Raw genomic sequence first — 17,868 nt, forward strand, 5'->3', positions numbered from 1 at the left:
TTGGAACTTATACGTCTATCATGCTTTATGCATGAGACATCAATATTCCCATGTCCGCGGATTGACCTTTTCGGGACAAGTATCCTTGCAACAACTGTCATGCGTTTGGCATGCGACAGTTATGCAATAGTTCAGTAGTGCCATATTCTTCTTCTTTCGAAGGACTGAACCTTTTGAGTCTTAGGGGCTGCCACGCTTCAGGCGTGCAACAGATAAATCATTTGCTGCCATATTATTTTGTCCAACAGGGACATTAATTCTTGTAGGCACATTTGCAGCAAGTATATGTGATTTCATCACTTTCGTTGCATCATTAAATGCATCATTCAATTATTCTCACTTTGTTTGTATATTGATTGCTTCATAAATCAAAATAAGACAAATTCTCTTCGTTCTTCTGGAACGGTTTTTTCTCATCATTCTTCTGGAATGATATTTGTTCATCGTTCTTCTGAAACGAAGTTATTTTCTCCCCCTAACGGCGGGAAAATTGTCTTAGCAAAGTGACAGTCCGCAAACCACGCGGTAAATATATCCCCAGTCAAGGGTTTTAAATATTGAATGATAGATGATGTTCAACATCAATGCCTAATCCGCAATGATGCTTCATTTCAGTATGTTGTGGCAGTGCAATAGGCACATAGATAACACAACCAAAAACTCGTAAATGTATAATGTTTGGCTGGTTCCCAAACACGAGTTGTACTGAGAAGTATTGATGGTTGTCTACAGGTCTCAACCAAATGAATAATGCATCATGTAAAATAACATGTCCCATGTAGAAAATTTGCAATTTTATTTTCATCAGCAGAACGCGGGTAATCAATTTCATCCGCTTAATAAATGCTTCTGCTAAACCATTTTTGAGTATGGACATAAGGAACTTCTGGTCTTTATTTAATAGTCTGTAGACTGAGACTCTTATAGCTTTTATTGCAATTAAGTTGAGGCACTTTGGCTCTTCAAACTTAAGGTACTTATCAAGGAACTTCATGTCCTGATCTTGAGGATCAAGGGACTTCATGCCCGATCTTTTTGTTTGATGGAACTTCAGGTCCAATCATTTTTATTTGATGAGGATCAAGAAACTGCAGGTTCTGATCTGATCAAGGAACTTCGGGTCCAGTATGTACTCATCGTAACAAAAAGAAGTACAATAAATAAATTAAAGCAATAGGCGGTAATTCCAGCCATAATGAATAAATTGCATTTAAGTAAATAAAGCTTGTGACAAGGGCTTTAATTCAGCACCATTCACATAAATCAAAACTTAAAGCGGTAGGCGGTAAAACCGTCCATGATAAATAAATTGCTTTAAAGTAAATAGAACTTGTGAAAGAGTTTTAAACCAACACCAATTCACATAAATAACAAGAAGCATCATACCTCCTTTTATTTATTATTTTTCTTTCTTTTGTCAGCACTTATTCAAACCTTACTTTTCTTATTTCTGTAGCATGGTGCCATGCACCAACAGAAACCATTTATGTTATGTTGACCAAATGGTGCCATGCACCATTCAAATCCTTTATATATATATATATATATATATATATATATATATATATATTTTTTTTTTTTTTTTTTTCTTAGGTTGCAGTCAACATCTCCTTTTTTTTTCTTCTCTGTCTCTGCCAATCTCGAAACGCAGGGCCAGCTAGGTAGTTATGGAGGTTGCCCAAAATTCAATTCAATCCAAAAAGGCTACCAGAGACTGGCGTGGTTCTTGCATGGCCTAGGGAACATGTCATCGTTAAGCAAGAACCTCCTTACAGAGACATAGATGACAGTGGGATTGACGAAGGCACAAGAAAGGGAGGCCTGTGTGGATTCATTCTTACCATCACCATCTCAAACAACCAAGTATTCATGGGAGTTCTCAAGATCCTTTGAAAACAACGTGATCTGGGTTTCCAAGTTTGATGAGATTCTTCTGGATCTCTGGAAACCAGTTGTCAAGTACGAGTTTTCTGATCTTGTGACGACTTCAGGTCGTAAATTTCAATTCTCACCGGAATTCGGTGGGGCGCTTCTGGCGCAGTGGGAGAGACGAAAAATAGACATACCTTTTATTATGTGAGATTTTAGATGACTGAAGTGAGAGGTGGATAGTGCTTCACCGGATTTATGGCGTTGTGCTTTCCACTGACATGAGAGCTTCTCGTGCTGATAACGTGTTGTAAAATCGATGGTGTGTGTGCAGTGGAATAAATAAAACAAGACACAAATTTTACGAGGTTCCTCTACAGTCAGTGTGACTGGAGTACGTCCTCGGGCAGTAATGGTGCTTTCATTATAATTGGAATAATAAGAGTACAAAGATAACTCTATTAATTCTCTCCTCTCCTCTTCCTCTCTTTCTCTTCCCTCGTCTCTTTTTCTCTCTGTGCTCTCTCTTCAACGCATACGGAGTGCTCTATTTATAGAGCAACTCCAAGCACACATCTTTGACAATATAATCTCCACATATCAATATTCTGCCAAGGTTTTCAACCCTTTGGCAATGTTTTCAATGTTGTGGCAGGTATTCAATACTGTGGGCATTCATTACCCACTAGTATTTTCAACAGAGATAACATTTGCTAGATTGAAGTAGAGCGGGAGTAATAAATCTCTTTGTTTTATTTCCTATATTAATATAAGTCGGAGAGTATGGTGGGAAAGGAGGAAGAATAAGTTTGAGGAAAGTTTTGATATTCCTTCAGCTTTTCTTCTTCTGCCGATTATACAGTACATAGTTCTCCATAGAGGTTCATACATGTAAAATCAATTATAACTTTGATTGCATGCTGGAAAAGCCATGCAGCAAAACCTTAGAAATCGAACACTATTCTGTCCATATTGTTTTCATACCTTACTATTTCATTCACCTTCTGTTGTTATGTGAGCCATCCATAATATTACAACATAAAATACATTTTTGTTTTCTCTATGTGCTCCTTTCCTTGTTTCTTCTGTATCTAACCCTCCATCATTACCATTTAGTACTACAATTTGGTGATATTCCTCTTTTCTTTTCACCCGTACCCACTTATTTTTCTCTCTCCTTTCTCCCTCTTTCAGGAACGAAGTCTATATAAATGAGTGCATCCTCAAACAACAAAGTCACAAATTAAAAAGTTAAAGACCTTCTTAAATAAAATACTTATATATTAATTCATAAGATTTTTCATACAACATGTTACAATATTTCTCAATGTATTTTCATGTTTTGAAAGCATTGCATGACAACTTGACTACCAATACCATCAAATATCTCTCTCCTTAACGCTTTTCACCCTTCCCAACCTCTATCTATACATACATACATTACATACATACATACATATATATATATATATATATATATTAAGGGTAATGCTAGAGAGACCAAAATTTTAAACCAAAATTTGTACACCAAATGATGTGGTTTTTTGTGATTGGATTATTACTTAAGTGTTGATTAACGTGCTTATTTTCTATTGGTGACACATCATTTGGTTTGTAAATTTGGTTTAAAATTTTGGTCTCCCTACACTAGTACAAAAACATATTTGCGCAACGGAGCAAATTACATCGCGTAGAGTATGTTTAAGCAACGGTGACAACAAAATGTCACGCAAAGACGTTTTGCTCGACGAAGACAGTTGTCACACAAAATAGCTTCGCGCGACGAAGGAACACACCTTTGTCGCGCAATGTTGGGAAAAAAACAGTAAAAGTCTTGGTTTGGCACCAAAATCTTGTGCAACGCAGAGGCCGTGTCGCACAAACGTCCTTTATACAACAAAGTTGTGCATTCGTCACGCAAAATAGCTTTGCGCGACGTAGTTACACCTTCGCCGTGCAAAACAGTTTTGCGCAACCAAGACTGACATCGTGCAAAACTGCTTTGTGCAACGAAGGTGCACCTACATCACACAAAGCTATTTTGCGCGATGAATGCACACCTTCGTCAAGCAAAGTCAACAACTTTGTGGTACCCACTTGTGAAAATATTTTAAATTGACGATTGAATTAGTTAATTGTATATAGGATCAAGGAGTGTAGCTATAAAAAAATCATCAAAATCGGAGTTAAAAGAACTATTAAATCGTGATTTTTTGTTTATAACCGTCAAAACATTTTGTCCCGTTACTTGATCTCTGAATGTTTGTTTTTTGCGATTTTTAGAGTATGCGATCTCGAAGCATATACAAACAAGTTTGACGGTTGGATCGTTTAAGCTAATTTTGTAGAATGCATATCCCATCAAAATGATAGATTTACTAACACAGAGTTTATTTATACTTTCATTATGTATAACAGAAGATTTTGTGGTATCCACTTGTGTAAATATTTTAAATTGACGATCGAATCAGTTCATTGTATTCATATAGGATCAAGGAGTGTAGCTGTAAAAAAAATCATCAAAATCAAAGCTAAAATAACCATTAAATCGTGATTTTTTGTTTATAACCGTCGAAAAGTTTCGTCCCGTTACTTGATCTCTGAATGTTTTTTTTTTGCAATTTTTGGCGTATGCGATCTCGATGCATATGAAAACTAGTTTGATGGCTGAATCGTTGAAATTAGTTTTGTAGGATGCGTATCCCATCAAAACGATGGATTCACTAACAGTTACAGTTTATTTATACTTTTCATTAAGTACAACATAAGATTTTGTGGTATCCACTAGTGTAAATATTTTAAATTGAAAATCGAATTCATTCATTGTAGGATCAAGGAGTGTAACTGTAGAAAAAAACATCAAAATTGGAGTTAAAACTACAATTAAATCGTGAATTTTCATTTATAACCATCAAGTTCAATGATATATATATTTATTATGTAGCTTTAAATTTATTTATTTTGTTATAACACATAAGAAATTGAATGATATATATATATTTATTAAGTAGCTCTAAATTTATTATTGTAGTTCAAATCGGGTTTTTATTAGAAATATATATTATTTTGTTTTATGTAAAAAAAAATGAATTTGAAAGGAGTAAAGTCACATTTTCAGTAAATTTTATAATAATTTAAAAAAAAAAAAAAATATATATATATATATATATATATATATATAACTTGCACGACGTCATAATTGGGTCGTTGCGCAAACACACATTGAGCGGCACACTGCCAATGCATTACACAAAGACTGTTTGCGCGACGCACCAACCAATGTGTCACGCAAAGGTTGTTTGCACGACGGACAAACTACGTCGCGCAAAGGGTTTTTGTGGTCCACTTGTGTAAATATTTTAAATTGACGATCGAATTAGTTCATTGTATTCATATAGGATCAATGAGTGTAGCTGTAAAAAAATCATCAAAATCAGAGTTAAAACTACCGTTAAATCGTGATTTTTCATTTATAACCGTCGAAAAGTTTTAACCCGTTACTTGATCTCTGAATGTTTGTTCGTTTCGATTTTTTGCGTATGCGATCTCGAAGTATATACAAACAAATTTGATGGTTCGATCGTTGAAACTATTTTCGTAGAATGCGCATCCCATCAAAATAATAGATTCACTAACACTTGGAGTTTATTTATACTTTCATTAAGTATAACATAAGATTATGTGATATCCACTAATGTAAATATTTTAAATTGAAGATCGAATTCAATCATTGAATTCATATAGGGTCAAGGAGTGTAGCTGTAAAAAAATCATCAAAATCGGAGTTAAAACTACCGTTAAATCATGATTTTTCGTATATCACCGTCAAAAAGTTTTGTCCCGTTACTTGATCTTTGAATGTTTGTTTTTTGCGATTTTTGGCTTATCCGATCTTGAAGTATATATAAATAAGTTTGATAGTTGGATTGTTGAAACTAGTTTCATAGAATGCGTATCTCATCAAAATAATAGATTCACTAACACTTGGAGTTTATTTATACTTTCATTAAGTATAACATAAAATTTTGTGGTATCCACTAGTGTAAATATTTTAAATTGAAGATTGAATTCATTCATTGTATTCGTATAGGGTGAAGGAGTGTAGCTATAAAAAAATCATCAAAATCGAAGTTAAAATAACCATTAAATCGTGATTTTTCATTTATAACCGTCGAAAAGTTTTGTCTCATTACTTGATCTTTGAATGTTTTTTTTTTTTTTGCGATTTTTTGTGTATACGATCTCGAAGTATATACAAACAATTTTGAGGGTTGGATGTTGAAACTAGTTTCGTAGAATGCATATGGTAGTTCTCACTTTATAAAAAATGTGATATAAAAAATAGGGCAAAAGACTATTTACTACCCTCATGTTTCGTGGTTTTCAACATTTAGTACATCAAGTTTTTATTGTCTCAGAGTCATACCTAAAGTGTTAATTTTGGGACAGTCTCATACATCCGTTAGTTAAACTGTTAATTCTCCCGTTAAGTGATGATGTGGCACCCATGTGGACAATGACTGGGCGCCACGTGACATTAAAAATATTAAAATAATTAATTAAATTAAAGATTAAAAATTTAAAAAAAAAGCCCATCCCATCTCCCCCCGCCCCCAACCCAGAAGAAGAAGAAGAAGAAGAAGAAGGAAAAAAAAAACCATCCCTTCTCCCCCCTCGCCCCTAACCTAGAAGAAGAAGAAAAAAAAAAACCGAATCTGCAACACAGAAGAGGAAGAAGAAGAAAGAAAAAAAAAAAAAAACGAATCTACAACCTAGAAGAAGAAGAAACCCAGTTCACCGCGACCCACCTGCCTTCACCCACCCCCTCCCCCGCGCGCGCGCGACCACGACCGCGAACCCAGACCATGAACTCCATATTTTTGGGATTTTCAATGTGGGTGAATTTCGAAAATATTTTGAGATGGGGAGTTTGAGTTTGAGATTATTTTTGGACTGGATCTGGAAACGACAAACTGGGTTTTTTTTTCTTTCCTTCTTCTTCTTCTGGGTTAGAGGTGGGACTGGGGTTTTCTTTTCTTTTTTTTTTTTCCTTCTTCTTCTTCTTCTTCTTTTGGGTTCTTGTTCTTGTTCTGGGTTGGGGGCAGGGAAGAAGGGATAGGGTTTGTTTGTTTGTTTGTTTTTTTTAATTTAATTAATTATTTTAATATTTTTAATGTCACGTGGTGCCCAGTCATTGTCCACATAAGCACCACGTTATCACTTAACAGGAGAATTAACACTTTAGGTATGACTCTAAGACGAAAAAAACTTGATGCACTAAATGTTGAAAACCACGAAATATAAGAATAGTAAACAGTCTTTTTCCCTAAAAAATATGATAAATATACTATATATATAATTAAAGATGTACGTTATTCACATTTCAACTCCGTCAAAAAAAAAAAATTGTGCATACTAAAGTTAATATTCTATTCTATTCTCTTTCTAACATATGAAAATATTCAAAACCAAAATCTACTAAATTACGTGGATGCCCTTTGCAGAGGAAAGAAGAGGTGCAGAAAAAACAAAAACTCTACAGTCTCTAGCGAAAGAGAAGTCCTCATTTGGCGAGCAATAACTGGGCCCCGCAGGCACCACATTTCCTTGTTGTTCTGTGCATAAATCAAAAAGTCTGTAACTTCGTTTTCTTTTGACACTAACTCCTTTGACCCAGTTAACAAGAAGAACGGAACCAACACACAAAGAGAAAGATAAAAAACAAAAGCATTCACCGCGTCCTACTCGTATTCAGAATTTAGAATCTGGTCAATCCGAGTTGGTTACTAATCAATTTCGGCTCAGAATCTGCAGCAAGATTCAGTCAATTTTACAGACCCAAAACACCCTTTGTATTTTCGTACTCTGCTTTTGCTTGCCACAGAAACAAAGAGAAAAGTCAGTTTTTGGACTTTTTATTCTAAAAAAAATATTATTTTCTCTGATCCCACAACCGCACCCTCATGGGATTCTGGGGTTTGTTCTTTTATTAATTTGTTTCCCTCTTTTGGGCCAAGGGGACTCTGTTCATTATTTCAAGCATTTTATCTATTCACATTTTGACTTTTCATTGATTGTTTACACATTGATATAAAAAGGATCTGCAGTCTGGCATATCAAACTAACCTGCATCTTTCTTGAACTCTTCTTCCTTAGGTGACTTCTTCTTTCTCAATCTCTTAATGCTTTTTTGTTTGTCTTTCGTTTGGGTTCTGTAAATTTCATATGTTTTTTGTTCTTTTAATCATTTGGGTTGTGTTATCTTCCAAGTGCTGAAGTTAATAGAGCATTTCAGTTAGATATTACCATTAAAGATTGCAGCTTTGAGCTTTTTTCTCCTTGAATTTTACTGTTCGTTTCATGTGGGTATGTTTCTTTGTTTCTTGCTGAACAATTTTTTAATTCCATCAGCTGTGATGACTAATCTTCTGAATTCATCGATTTCGATATGATTAGATTATAGCAATTAAGCTGTTGTAAACCCAATTAAGCACCTTGATTAGATTTCAGGAACAATATAGGATTAGGGTGCCAGAATTCGATAAGATAGAAGCTAATGGAACACTTTGATATGCAGGTGAACCTCTGTTTGAATTGATAATTGATACAAAATGGCCATCAAGACACTTGGTCTAGTTAAAGGTTGTCTTCCAGAGGAATTAAAGAAGGTACTTTTATCTGTAGCTTCTGAATGGGGGGATGTAGTGGATGATTTGAATGCCTTGCAGGTCACCCCATTGAAGGGGGCCATGACTAATGAGGTGTATCAAATAAGTTGGCCTACGAGGAACGGTGGTGACCTTTTCCGGAAAGTTTTGGTTCGGGTTTATGGTGAAGGAGTTGAAGTGTTTTTTAATCGGGAGGATGAAATTCAGACATTTGAGTGCATGTCCAAGCACGGCCAGGGGCCGCGTCTTCTTGGGCGATTTGCAGAGGGACGGGTTGAGGAGTTCATTCACGCTAGAGTATGTGAATTGCTATGTTTACCATTTCATATTATCATTTTTTTTTTTAGTACGCGTTACTTTAACTAAGTCTTTAACTAATGATGTCTTTGGAATACTTTCACTAAATCCTCTATAATTGTCACTACTTTTCCTTAGTTTAATGGTTAAAAGTTAGTGGCATGATGACATTATATTGTGGTTGTAAACAATAAAAAGAAGAATAAGGTCCAATCTGCTGCGCTTTAGGACTGAATTGACGGGATGGTCACTGTAATCTTGATCATTCTTTTAAAGTCGTACTTTAGATTTTGGTGTATGATAAGGGTATCTGATGTCTTATATTGTCGTGAAAGGAAGAAGCCGTTAATCGCTTCATGTCATTTTTTATTAGTCAATTTTTGATAAGATTGTGATACGACTAGAAAAGCCTAAACTCGTTACACCAGAAATCATAGACTATTGAAACCCTGACACGTATGCATAAGTTTTGAGTGTTATATTTACCGAACCATTTGGATAAAATTGAACAGCCTATTTGCAGAATCTTATAGTTAAGCGAAAAAAGTTTAAAGAACATGAGAGGCAATCAATCTTTAGGATCAAGATAGATGATAAAGATGTAATAGATTTTCTCCGGTTCTACCTTCCAATCACTGATTGTTTCAGCTGGACAACTTATGTATCATCTAATTTAAATTGGACTTAAATGATCTAACATAAAAAAGGACGGACTGATTTGCTTTGGGATTTTATCCTCTATCATACCAAAATTGAACAAAGGCATGTTTGAGGTTCAGTGTAATCTCTTCATATAACCTGTTGCAGAAGATTTTTTATCATATCCATACGCTATTGTGTTTTTCAATTCTCAGACGCTATCAGCTGCTGACCTTCGTGATCCCGAAATATCTGCTATTATAGCAGCTAAGCTGAGAGAGTTCCACAATTTGGATATGCCTGGTCCAAGAAATGTAGTCCTTTGGGATAGAATGAGGTAATTTTATATTTTGAAATGTTAAAGCTTCCCTTCTGAGTATTCATGAATTTTTATGCAGTTTACGTATTTTCCCCAGGAACTGGCTCAATGAGGCAAAAAACTTGTGTTCGATAAAAGACATACAGGAATTCGGCTTGGATACTTTGGAAGAGGAAATTAGTATGTTAGAGAAAGAACTGTCACAGGACTATCAAGAAATTGGGTTCTGTCACAATGACCTGCAGTACGGCAACATAATGATGGATGAAGAGACCAGATTAATCACTATAATTGTGAGTTCTTTACTTGGTTTCAACGAAACCATTTCATTGTCATTAACTGTTTCGTTGGTTTTAAAAATGTTGCACTTTCTTTACTACTTTTCTTTCCTTCCACGCGATTCCACTTGTGACCTAGGATTGTTACTGAAGTTGAACACTTCAGTTTCTACAAACTGAATTTAATTATTTTGACATGGACAGTAGATAAGTTTTTCTTACTAACTTAACGGTGTCAACTTCTTGAGTAGTAGAAAACATTTTCTTAGTTAATAGTGTCAACTTGTTGAGTAGTAGAAAACATAGTCCAAGTCTATTTTAACAATAAATCCATCATTTTTCGATTTGAATCATGATGTCGATGCAATCAAGAAAATGCGTTCTTACTAGTTTTGGCCTGTTTAAGGAATGAGGGGTACGCGGATTTGGGATGATAACTAAGTAAATGACAGAGTTCTAAGCAGTAGTATTTCTGAATGTAACTCATGAAGCAATCGCTGAGAGTCAATTTTCTTGGCATTTCTTGCTTGCATGTAGAAGTTTATGCAAATTGTCTAGCATCACATTCAAAGTATATTCACCGAGCATGATTCAAATTATCAGTCGTTGGATTTCCGGTTATATTCTTGCTAAAAATGTACATAAAGCAACGTTATAAACATGTGTTGCAATGGTTATATTATGATTTTGTTATGTTTCCAGGATTATGAATATGCCAGTTACAATCCTGTCGCTTATGACCTTGCAAATCATTTCTGTGAAATGGTAGCAAACTACCACTCTGAGACACCTCACGTTTTGGACTACAGGAATTATCCAGGTAACTGTTAATTTGTTTGTGATTTGTCCTTCAGTGCATTTTCTCCTGCTTTAACCTTGAGAATTCAATCAAGTTGAAAACATGGAAATAATCATTTGGTATTTTTCATTCATTACAAATTATATATTTTGGTTTTCTCGAGAATCAGGTCTGGAGGAGCGCCAGAGATTTGTCCGTGCGTATCTGAGCTCTGCAGGTTAGCTTATTCATTTTCTGATTCCTCTGTTGATTTTGTGATATACATGTATCTGGGTAAACGGATATCGGTTGTTCCTACATTTAACTGTTTAAACGTACAAAGCTCGTTGGTTGTCAAGCTTTGTGTAAGGAAGATTTCTGCAAGATCTGGGCGTGGTTATTGGTTTGTGTGCATGTTACTGCTCAGATTGTTCATGTTTGACGTTTAGCATTATTGACCGAAAAATAATTGAGCAAAGTTTGCTCATGTTTAATTTGAAAGCGTTGGTGATTCTCAGCACACTTCGTCTCCAATATTCCTTATAGGTTGCGAACCCAGTGATGCTGAGGTGGAGCAGCTAGTTGAAATAACAGAGAAGTACACTTTGGCCAACCATCTCTTTTGGGGCTTATGGGGAATAATTTCGGTAAATCATTTCTACTTTTCCTTACACTGTTATTCGCAATAGCTTGCGCGTGTTTGTGTGAGTTGACTGCCTCTTTGTGTTTATAACATATTTACGTTTTCTGCTGGTTTCCAGGGTCATGTGAACAAAATTGATTTTGACTACACGGAGTATGCGAGGCAGAGGTTTCAGCAGTACTGGTTGAGGAAGCCGGCATTGTTGGGTTCTTCAGGTGATTCCCTGTAATTACACAACCAACAAGGATTTTATAGTATGCTGAAGACCATCTCCTTCGTGCTTAGTGATGTTACTTCATAAATATTATCGTAAGTGTGAAATAGTTATACAAATAAAGACGTGTGAGAGTTTTGTACCAAAAACAGAAAAGAAAAGGCGTGTGAGAAATAAATATGAAATGTAGCTGTAAATGGCATTGACGACCGACGGTTTCTTCTTCGTTTGTTAAGTTCTTGTACAAGTACTTATTAACTAAGAGTTGTTTGAGTGCCCTTATGAGCTTTATTGTGTATAGTACCGGGGTGTTCTATGCCAACTCATTCTGTCGTCGATTCTCAACCCTTTTCGAACTGAGTGGAAACTAACTAAACATATGTTCTTATGAAGATGCCATTCACTAAAACTTAAGCCATCTTCGGAAATTTTCGGAAAGTTTTAAGTGGTTTCGTACTTGCTTGTTTTTCTGCAGTGTTGTTGTCATGGACCTTCTTCTGTTCAATCTGATTGTTTTCCTTTCTTTTATGTAAATGTTAATAATTGAAACATTGCAAAACGTCGGGTTCGAAATTTGGTGCGTAGCTACAATACTCCGGCCTTCAAAGCTCAACCTAACACGTTACTGAGTTCAAATTTTCATCTCTTTTTAGTGTAGTTTTTTAGTGTAGTTTAGAGTAGAACTAGTCTTTCACACTAGGCCGAAAAAAGTGAATATGATATTAATATATTGAACTCATATAGGAATTACTCCTACAGTTGGTCATAAATTTGACTGTGATACTAATATATAGAACTCATATGTACTCATGACTGTGGTATCAACATATTGAACTCACATTAGTGTAGCAGTAGTATTATAGATATTAAACTCAAGCTACTGATTTCTATATACAGTTATTACGCTCACCCAAACTACGCCTTTTAGATCTAATCTATTATTGCTTTGAAGATTAACATTTGGTTTGCTTTAACGTGTCTGGATGTCAGTTCAAGTGTTGATACTTATTCCTTGTCGCCCTTTGATGGGAACTCAACTCAGGGTGGGGAAGGTTTGGTGTGATAGCACTAAAAGGTCTTTATTAGCATGTGGTGACTAATGCTCTGTACAATCATTGAGACACAAAACCCCACAAGAATTGAAGCAAATTACGTAACCTTAATTAAAATAAGAGATATTTAATTGAGTAGGAGTTGAAATTAGTAGTTGGAATCATATTCTTATTAAAATTGTTTACTTAAAAATGAAACTGAGTTCATATAAATTGTTTATTAGTTTATTTGAATTGGAATAGAAATGAATGATGATTACTAAAATACCCTTATTCTAAATAGCATATTTATATGCTAATTAATTGGATAACTTCAAATTAATGTCATTAATAATATTATTTGGAACATAATAAAACCTTAATAGTAATTACCCTATAAGCATTAATTATTTGTTATTTTCCTAATCCCTATGTTTATTAAAGAAACATGAAATTCAAGAAACACAACACAGCAAAAGGTCCTTTTGCTAGCAGTGGATAGTGGTGGCCGGCAAAACTGAAATTATAGTAAATATCTAAGGCCATAACGGATAAGAACAATTAATTCTGATTCTTCTGTATCTTACCACCTCCAATTAAGTAGTCAAATTCCTTCAAAATGAAAATTTGAGATCCTTATTTTGTATAGGTCCCACCTTTCTTTTTATTCACTCAAGTTTAGTAAATAAAGATAGATTTCGTGATCAGAATCCAATTCTGTATTTTGATTCCAATCATGGATTCGTAAACATGGCATCAATATATTTAGTCACAAAGAAAAATTATGTTGAACTTAAATTCAGAGAAAATTGAATTTTAAGGACTACAATCATATATTCAGTATATTTAATCAGAATTCAGAAAATAAATTCTGCAACTCTACATAAACAAAAATCAGAAATATACATAAATACAACCTTTTACAAATCTTCAATAAAAATACAGTTTTTCACTAAACAAACAATAACGGGGCACCAAAGGGACACTAAAACGTGTTTTATGCCTGTATAGAGCTCCATATGCAAGGCAAAGTCTGATCCTTTCCATCCCTTTGTTAATAAATTTACCCATAAAAGTTTCCAGCAAGACTTCACAGTATGTGTTTTTCGAATTAAACTTATGCGGAGGTCCTAGATAAGCTACTTAAGAGTGTCATAAATGGAGTCGATTTCAGTATGAGACCGGCTTGTTGCTGCAAACAAAAGGTGTTTAGGTGCTTCTGCTCTATCGAAATAAAATGCTCCCGATACAAGTTTTTCTTTAGGCTGTAAAGCCAACCAAATTACGGTGTCTGCACCTTGCTCGTTCGTTCTAAGCTTTCCCGATAGACTAAAACAAATTTAGAAAAAAAATGGAAGATTAGATATAAAGCAGAAGAAAATAGATCGCAGATACAAATAAGAGATGGAAAATGTTAAAGATTATGTACGCTTTAGAGAAACTTGGCAAACTCTTGGCAACCCCCGGTGTCTCAGCCCAACCTGGGTGCATTGAGTAGAATCCAATCCCCTTGTTTTTGTTTATATCAGCCCATTTCTCTGTTAACGCCACCTGAATAAGAACAATGTTAGCTCCAGAAATAGCTGAAAAAGTTTTTACTCGAAGTGACGAACAGCTCGCATCCACACATATAAGCTTTTGTTAATTAAGCATTTATACTTATCTGGGAACCTAGTAGTGTACCTCTTAAGCCCAAATATCATATCCCAGGGATAAAAAAAAAAAAAGGAAAGGCAGTTGTTTCCTTTCCCTTTCTTTTATCATTTGCTGAGTAAAAGTACTTCATAATTGTAGATTATATACAAACATAATCAATACTATCATCTGGTATTTCTTAGTGTTAACAACATTCCATGATAGTGTCAACTGTGAATCTACCAAATTACTAGCACTGAAACTTCTTAGGAGAAACCAGAAGGAATGTCGGTAAATTTCCTCAACTTAAGACGTAACTACCAAATCCAAACGAAATCACTGCTACCAAAACCAAGAACTACCGTTTGTTATATCAACTCCGTCTAATATGTTGGAAGAGAACTCAAGGCTAAGGTTCAGAGTACACTGCATTCTGATTCATGTTATGTGGCATATTTATCAGAAATTTTTGTGCAAAAAGAAGTTTTAAGAACTTGCTCAGTTGAATGCATTAGTTTTCCTCCGCTTAAATTCAGTAGAAATAATCGAATCACAGTATTCAGATCATCCTTCTTGGCATCTTCTGAAACATATCATAAAGAGGATAAAAAATCACTAAAATAATGCAAATATATTATCTCTTAAAGGGATCAAACCTGAACTCTCTTGTTTCGACCATATTGTTCCACGCCATTAAAGTTCCCATCACTAAACTGCATTAGACATATATTTTGGAACTTGATGAGCATTGGACAAATCGAGTGTAACGTTACGAACAGAATGTCATAGAAGCAATTACCTGTAAATCCTTGGTCAATGGTGTAGTGTACATTCCACCAGAGGAAACAGTAATAACCCGGGCATCAGGTGTAGCTTTCTCCAGCAATGGCAACATCAATTCCGTCATGGCATAGGTGCCTAATACATTCACAGCAAAGTTCAACTCAAACCTGGCATTTGAAAGAAAAAGACTTAAAATTTTATCTAGAGAAAAAGGATAGAATATCTAAACAAAACTGTGTACAGAGGTAATCGAGAACACACCCCTCTGATGTGGTAACTCTATTATGCTCAAGCAAACCAGCATTGTTCACCTAAAGGCAGCAGGATATTTCTCAAAATCAAACAGAAAGTGACATGACAAGAAAGCCACCAAATTGCAAACAAATTTGATTCGTTTTAAATTAATTCACAATGCCAGAAATCAGACAAAAACTTCAACAGATGATAACAAAATAATATATATATATATATGTATTAATATTATATACTGGTTTAAAATTAACAAGATCCCAGCACATTTAACTGCAATATTAGGTTCCTAGAATATCAGAATGGATATTTACCAATACGTGAACTGGCATGTTCTTTGTGGAAAACTTGGACGCAAATGACTTGATATCACTAACAGATGATAGATCACAGACCTGCAAATTAAAACCATATTAAAACATTTACAATCAAAACAAGACATTCATAAAGATCACAAAGATCATTACTTAGTGAACTAGTATATAATTTGATAACGTATAACAATAACCGCCTGGGATGTAACATTGGGTCATTGACCACTAAAATACGTGAAAGGAACCCATGTAAATAAATAAAACAATAAAAAAAAAAAAGGATGCCATATACCTCCAAATGAACATTTTGGTTTCCTGTGTCAGTTTGGATTTTAGACTGTGCAGCTTCACCCCTCTCCTTATTCCGACAAACCATATAGACAGTTGCGCCGCTGAAAAATCATAAGACAATAAACAAACAAAAATTAAAGGGAAAAAAAAAAAAAAACAATAGCAACTACGTTTCTAGCAACTGAAGTTAAGTCTCAAATAACAACTAGCCCACAAATAAAGCAAGAAAAGCACCGTGATGCAAGTCCCTCGGCAGTTGCATAACCAATGCCTGAATTAGCTCCTGTTACAATGCAATTTTTCCCTTCTATCCGTGCTTGCATATCCTCTGACTGGAATTTCTTTGAATGTTCTCTGCAAGGATTTTACATCAATTAAAACAAGTAAAAAAGCGCAACGAGACTTCTTCCATAAACTTTATTCTTGTGAACACAACAGCAACATTTCGGAAGGAAGAAATAGGACAGATAACGGATTTAACAAACGCATCGTTCTATCATACAGATACACAGAGTATTTGAACCTCACATTATCGATCCGGTTCCTTAAGATTTCTAGAAAATAAAAAAATTCAAATTTATGCACTTCAAAAAAGCCATTGTTGGGATGATTAAGTTCTTCAACAAATTTCCAAAACCCCAAAATTTATATCATGAAAAGAAGAGGTGAATGAAATTAGGCATCCACCATGGGAAAAGTCATATGCTTTGCTTCCTATCAGTTGAAGAGTATATCTTTCTGAATACATAAATACAGCATTTACTTGCAACATTATGATTTATGATCCCAATTGAAAATTACAGGGATTGGAAGATTACATGAAACCAGACTTGGTGAAATTCAGGTACCCATAAACTCCAAAAGCTGTTTGTCTCCATGCCTGTAAAATACAGATAAATAAAATTATAGGCTTATGAAGTCAAGAGAAAGAACAAGAGATCAAGGGAGGGAGGGAGTACCTTGAGAAGAAACATTGCAAGAGCTTCAATGGATAAGTGAATTTCAAGTCTGACACTTAGATTCGTGGAGTCTCCCTCTCCAACTCTTCCATGCCTTTTTATCGTTTTTTAACATTTCGGTCAAATGATGCTGCCAATGCGGGTATAGCCGTCTACTAATTAAAGTCACAGTTAATGGTTTTTCCTTATGCCACGTAGCGGCAAATAGATTATCACTTAATTGACAAACACGTTCCACGATGGAACAATAAAATGATTATCACTTAATTTAACGGTTATATAGTTGCGGATTTGAGTAGTGTTTGGTAGATATGATACTTGAACGAATACTTAAAAGATAAATGGTTAAATCATTAAAATACATTATGAAGTAGACCTTAAAAAATGTGAATTAGTAGTAACATTTGTCAATGTCACGATGTACTAGAAAAACTAATTAGGTGGTGTTAAGGTATTAAACGGGTTAAAGTTTAACCCCAAAGCTAGTTAACAATGAGAATGACCCAACCTATTAGTCTTTGCAAGGGTTTCTTAACACTTGGATGTGAAATGATTTTTCACATCTTTACACGCTCTGTCACATGTGATAAACTTGTTTATAAATAATCTAAATAAGTCTCATGAAGTACGTATAATAATCATACAGTTGGGCTTTATATATAGGTAAATCGGCAGATATGAAAGTTGAGGTTCTTGCCCAAAATCAATTTACAATGAGAGAAGTGGCTTACACATCCAACTGTGACACATGTGCATATCATATTCACACACCCAAAATAAATTCAGCCAACACATTCAAATGAGTAAGTGCTCATTGTTGCTCAAGTGACACTTAGATCAGTCAGTAGTACCATTAAACGTTTAATCCCAAGACGATCCATTTATTAAATTAGTAAGGAAT

The 17,868-nt window shown here is 34.8% G+C and overlaps 2 protein-coding genes across 6 annotated transcripts; one reads left to right on the forward strand and one right to left on the reverse strand.

Moving 5' to 3' along the window:
• The first annotated feature begins 7,684 nt into the window (after nucleotides 1-7,684).
• LOC137729334 (putative choline kinase 1) lies at nucleotides 7,685-11,987 on the forward strand. 5 transcript variants are annotated; one of them, XM_068468257.2, is made up of 9 exons: nucleotides 7,888-8,025; nucleotides 8,447-8,537; nucleotides 8,598-8,834; nucleotides 9,689-9,810; nucleotides 9,890-10,085; nucleotides 10,773-10,890; nucleotides 11,039-11,086; nucleotides 11,395-11,495; nucleotides 11,610-11,987. In XM_068468257.2, the coding sequence occupies exons 2-9, from the start codon at nucleotides 8,481-8,483 to the stop codon at nucleotides 11,718-11,720; spliced, it is 990 nt and encodes a 329-aa protein (XP_068324358.1). In that variant the 5' UTR covers nucleotides 7,888-8,025; nucleotides 8,447-8,480; the 3' UTR covers nucleotides 11,721-11,987. The 5 variants fall into 5 exon arrangements, with proteins under 5 accessions (XP_068324356.1, XP_068324358.1, XP_068324359.1 ...); XM_068468258.2 differs by lacking the exon at nucleotides 7,888-8,025 and adding an exon at nucleotides 8,143-8,235; XM_088678803.1 differs by lacking the exon at nucleotides 7,888-8,025 and adding an exon at nucleotides 8,148-8,235 and having other exon boundaries at nucleotides 8,447-8,511.
• A 1,563-nt stretch (nucleotides 11,988-13,550) lies between these two features.
• Nucleotides 13,551-17,113, reverse strand: LOC137728069 (NAD(P)-binding Rossmann-fold superfamily protein). The gene is made up of 10 exons (XM_068466956.2): nucleotides 16,968-17,113; nucleotides 16,827-16,888; nucleotides 16,243-16,362; nucleotides 16,010-16,109; nucleotides 15,718-15,798; nucleotides 15,416-15,465; nucleotides 15,171-15,321; nucleotides 15,028-15,084; nucleotides 14,166-14,287; nucleotides 13,551-14,065 (listed from the first exon to the last, which is right to left on the reverse strand). The coding sequence occupies exons 1-10, from the start codon at nucleotides 16,980-16,982 to the stop codon at nucleotides 13,876-13,878; spliced, it is 948 nt and encodes a 315-aa protein (XP_068323057.2). The 5' UTR covers nucleotides 16,983-17,113; the 3' UTR covers nucleotides 13,551-13,875.
• Between the last annotated feature and the right edge of the window lie 755 nt (nucleotides 17,114-17,868).

This window comes from Pyrus communis, chromosome 10, assembly GCF_041283825.1.
Source record: "Pyrus communis isolate YQ-2024b chromosome 10, ASM4128382v1, whole genome shotgun sequence".
NCBI classification, from domain to species: Eukaryota; Viridiplantae; Streptophyta; class Magnoliopsida; order Rosales; family Rosaceae; genus Pyrus; species Pyrus communis.

Coding starts and splice junctions, on each gene's coding strand:
- LOC137728069 (XM_068466956.2), bottom strand. Junction 15,466..15,717: donor ACATGCCAGTTCACGTATTG/GTAAATATCCAT, acceptor TGCTGCCTTTAG/GTGAACAATGCTGGTTTGCT. Junction 15,322..15,415: donor AGAGTTACCACATCAGAGGG/GTGTGTTCTCGA, acceptor TTCAAATGCCAG/GTTTGAGTTGAACTTTGCTG.
- LOC137729334 (XM_068468255.2), top strand. CDS start 8,481: ATGGCCATCAAGACACTTGGTCTAGTTAAAGGTTGTCTTCCAGAGGAA. Junction 10,086..10,772: donor CCAGATTAATCACTATAATT/GTGAGTTCTTTA, acceptor TTATGTTTCCAG/GATTATGAATATGCCAGTTA. Junction 11,496..11,609: donor GCTTATGGGGAATAATTTCG/GTAAATCATTTC, acceptor GCTGGTTTCCAG/GGTCATGTGAACAAAATTGA.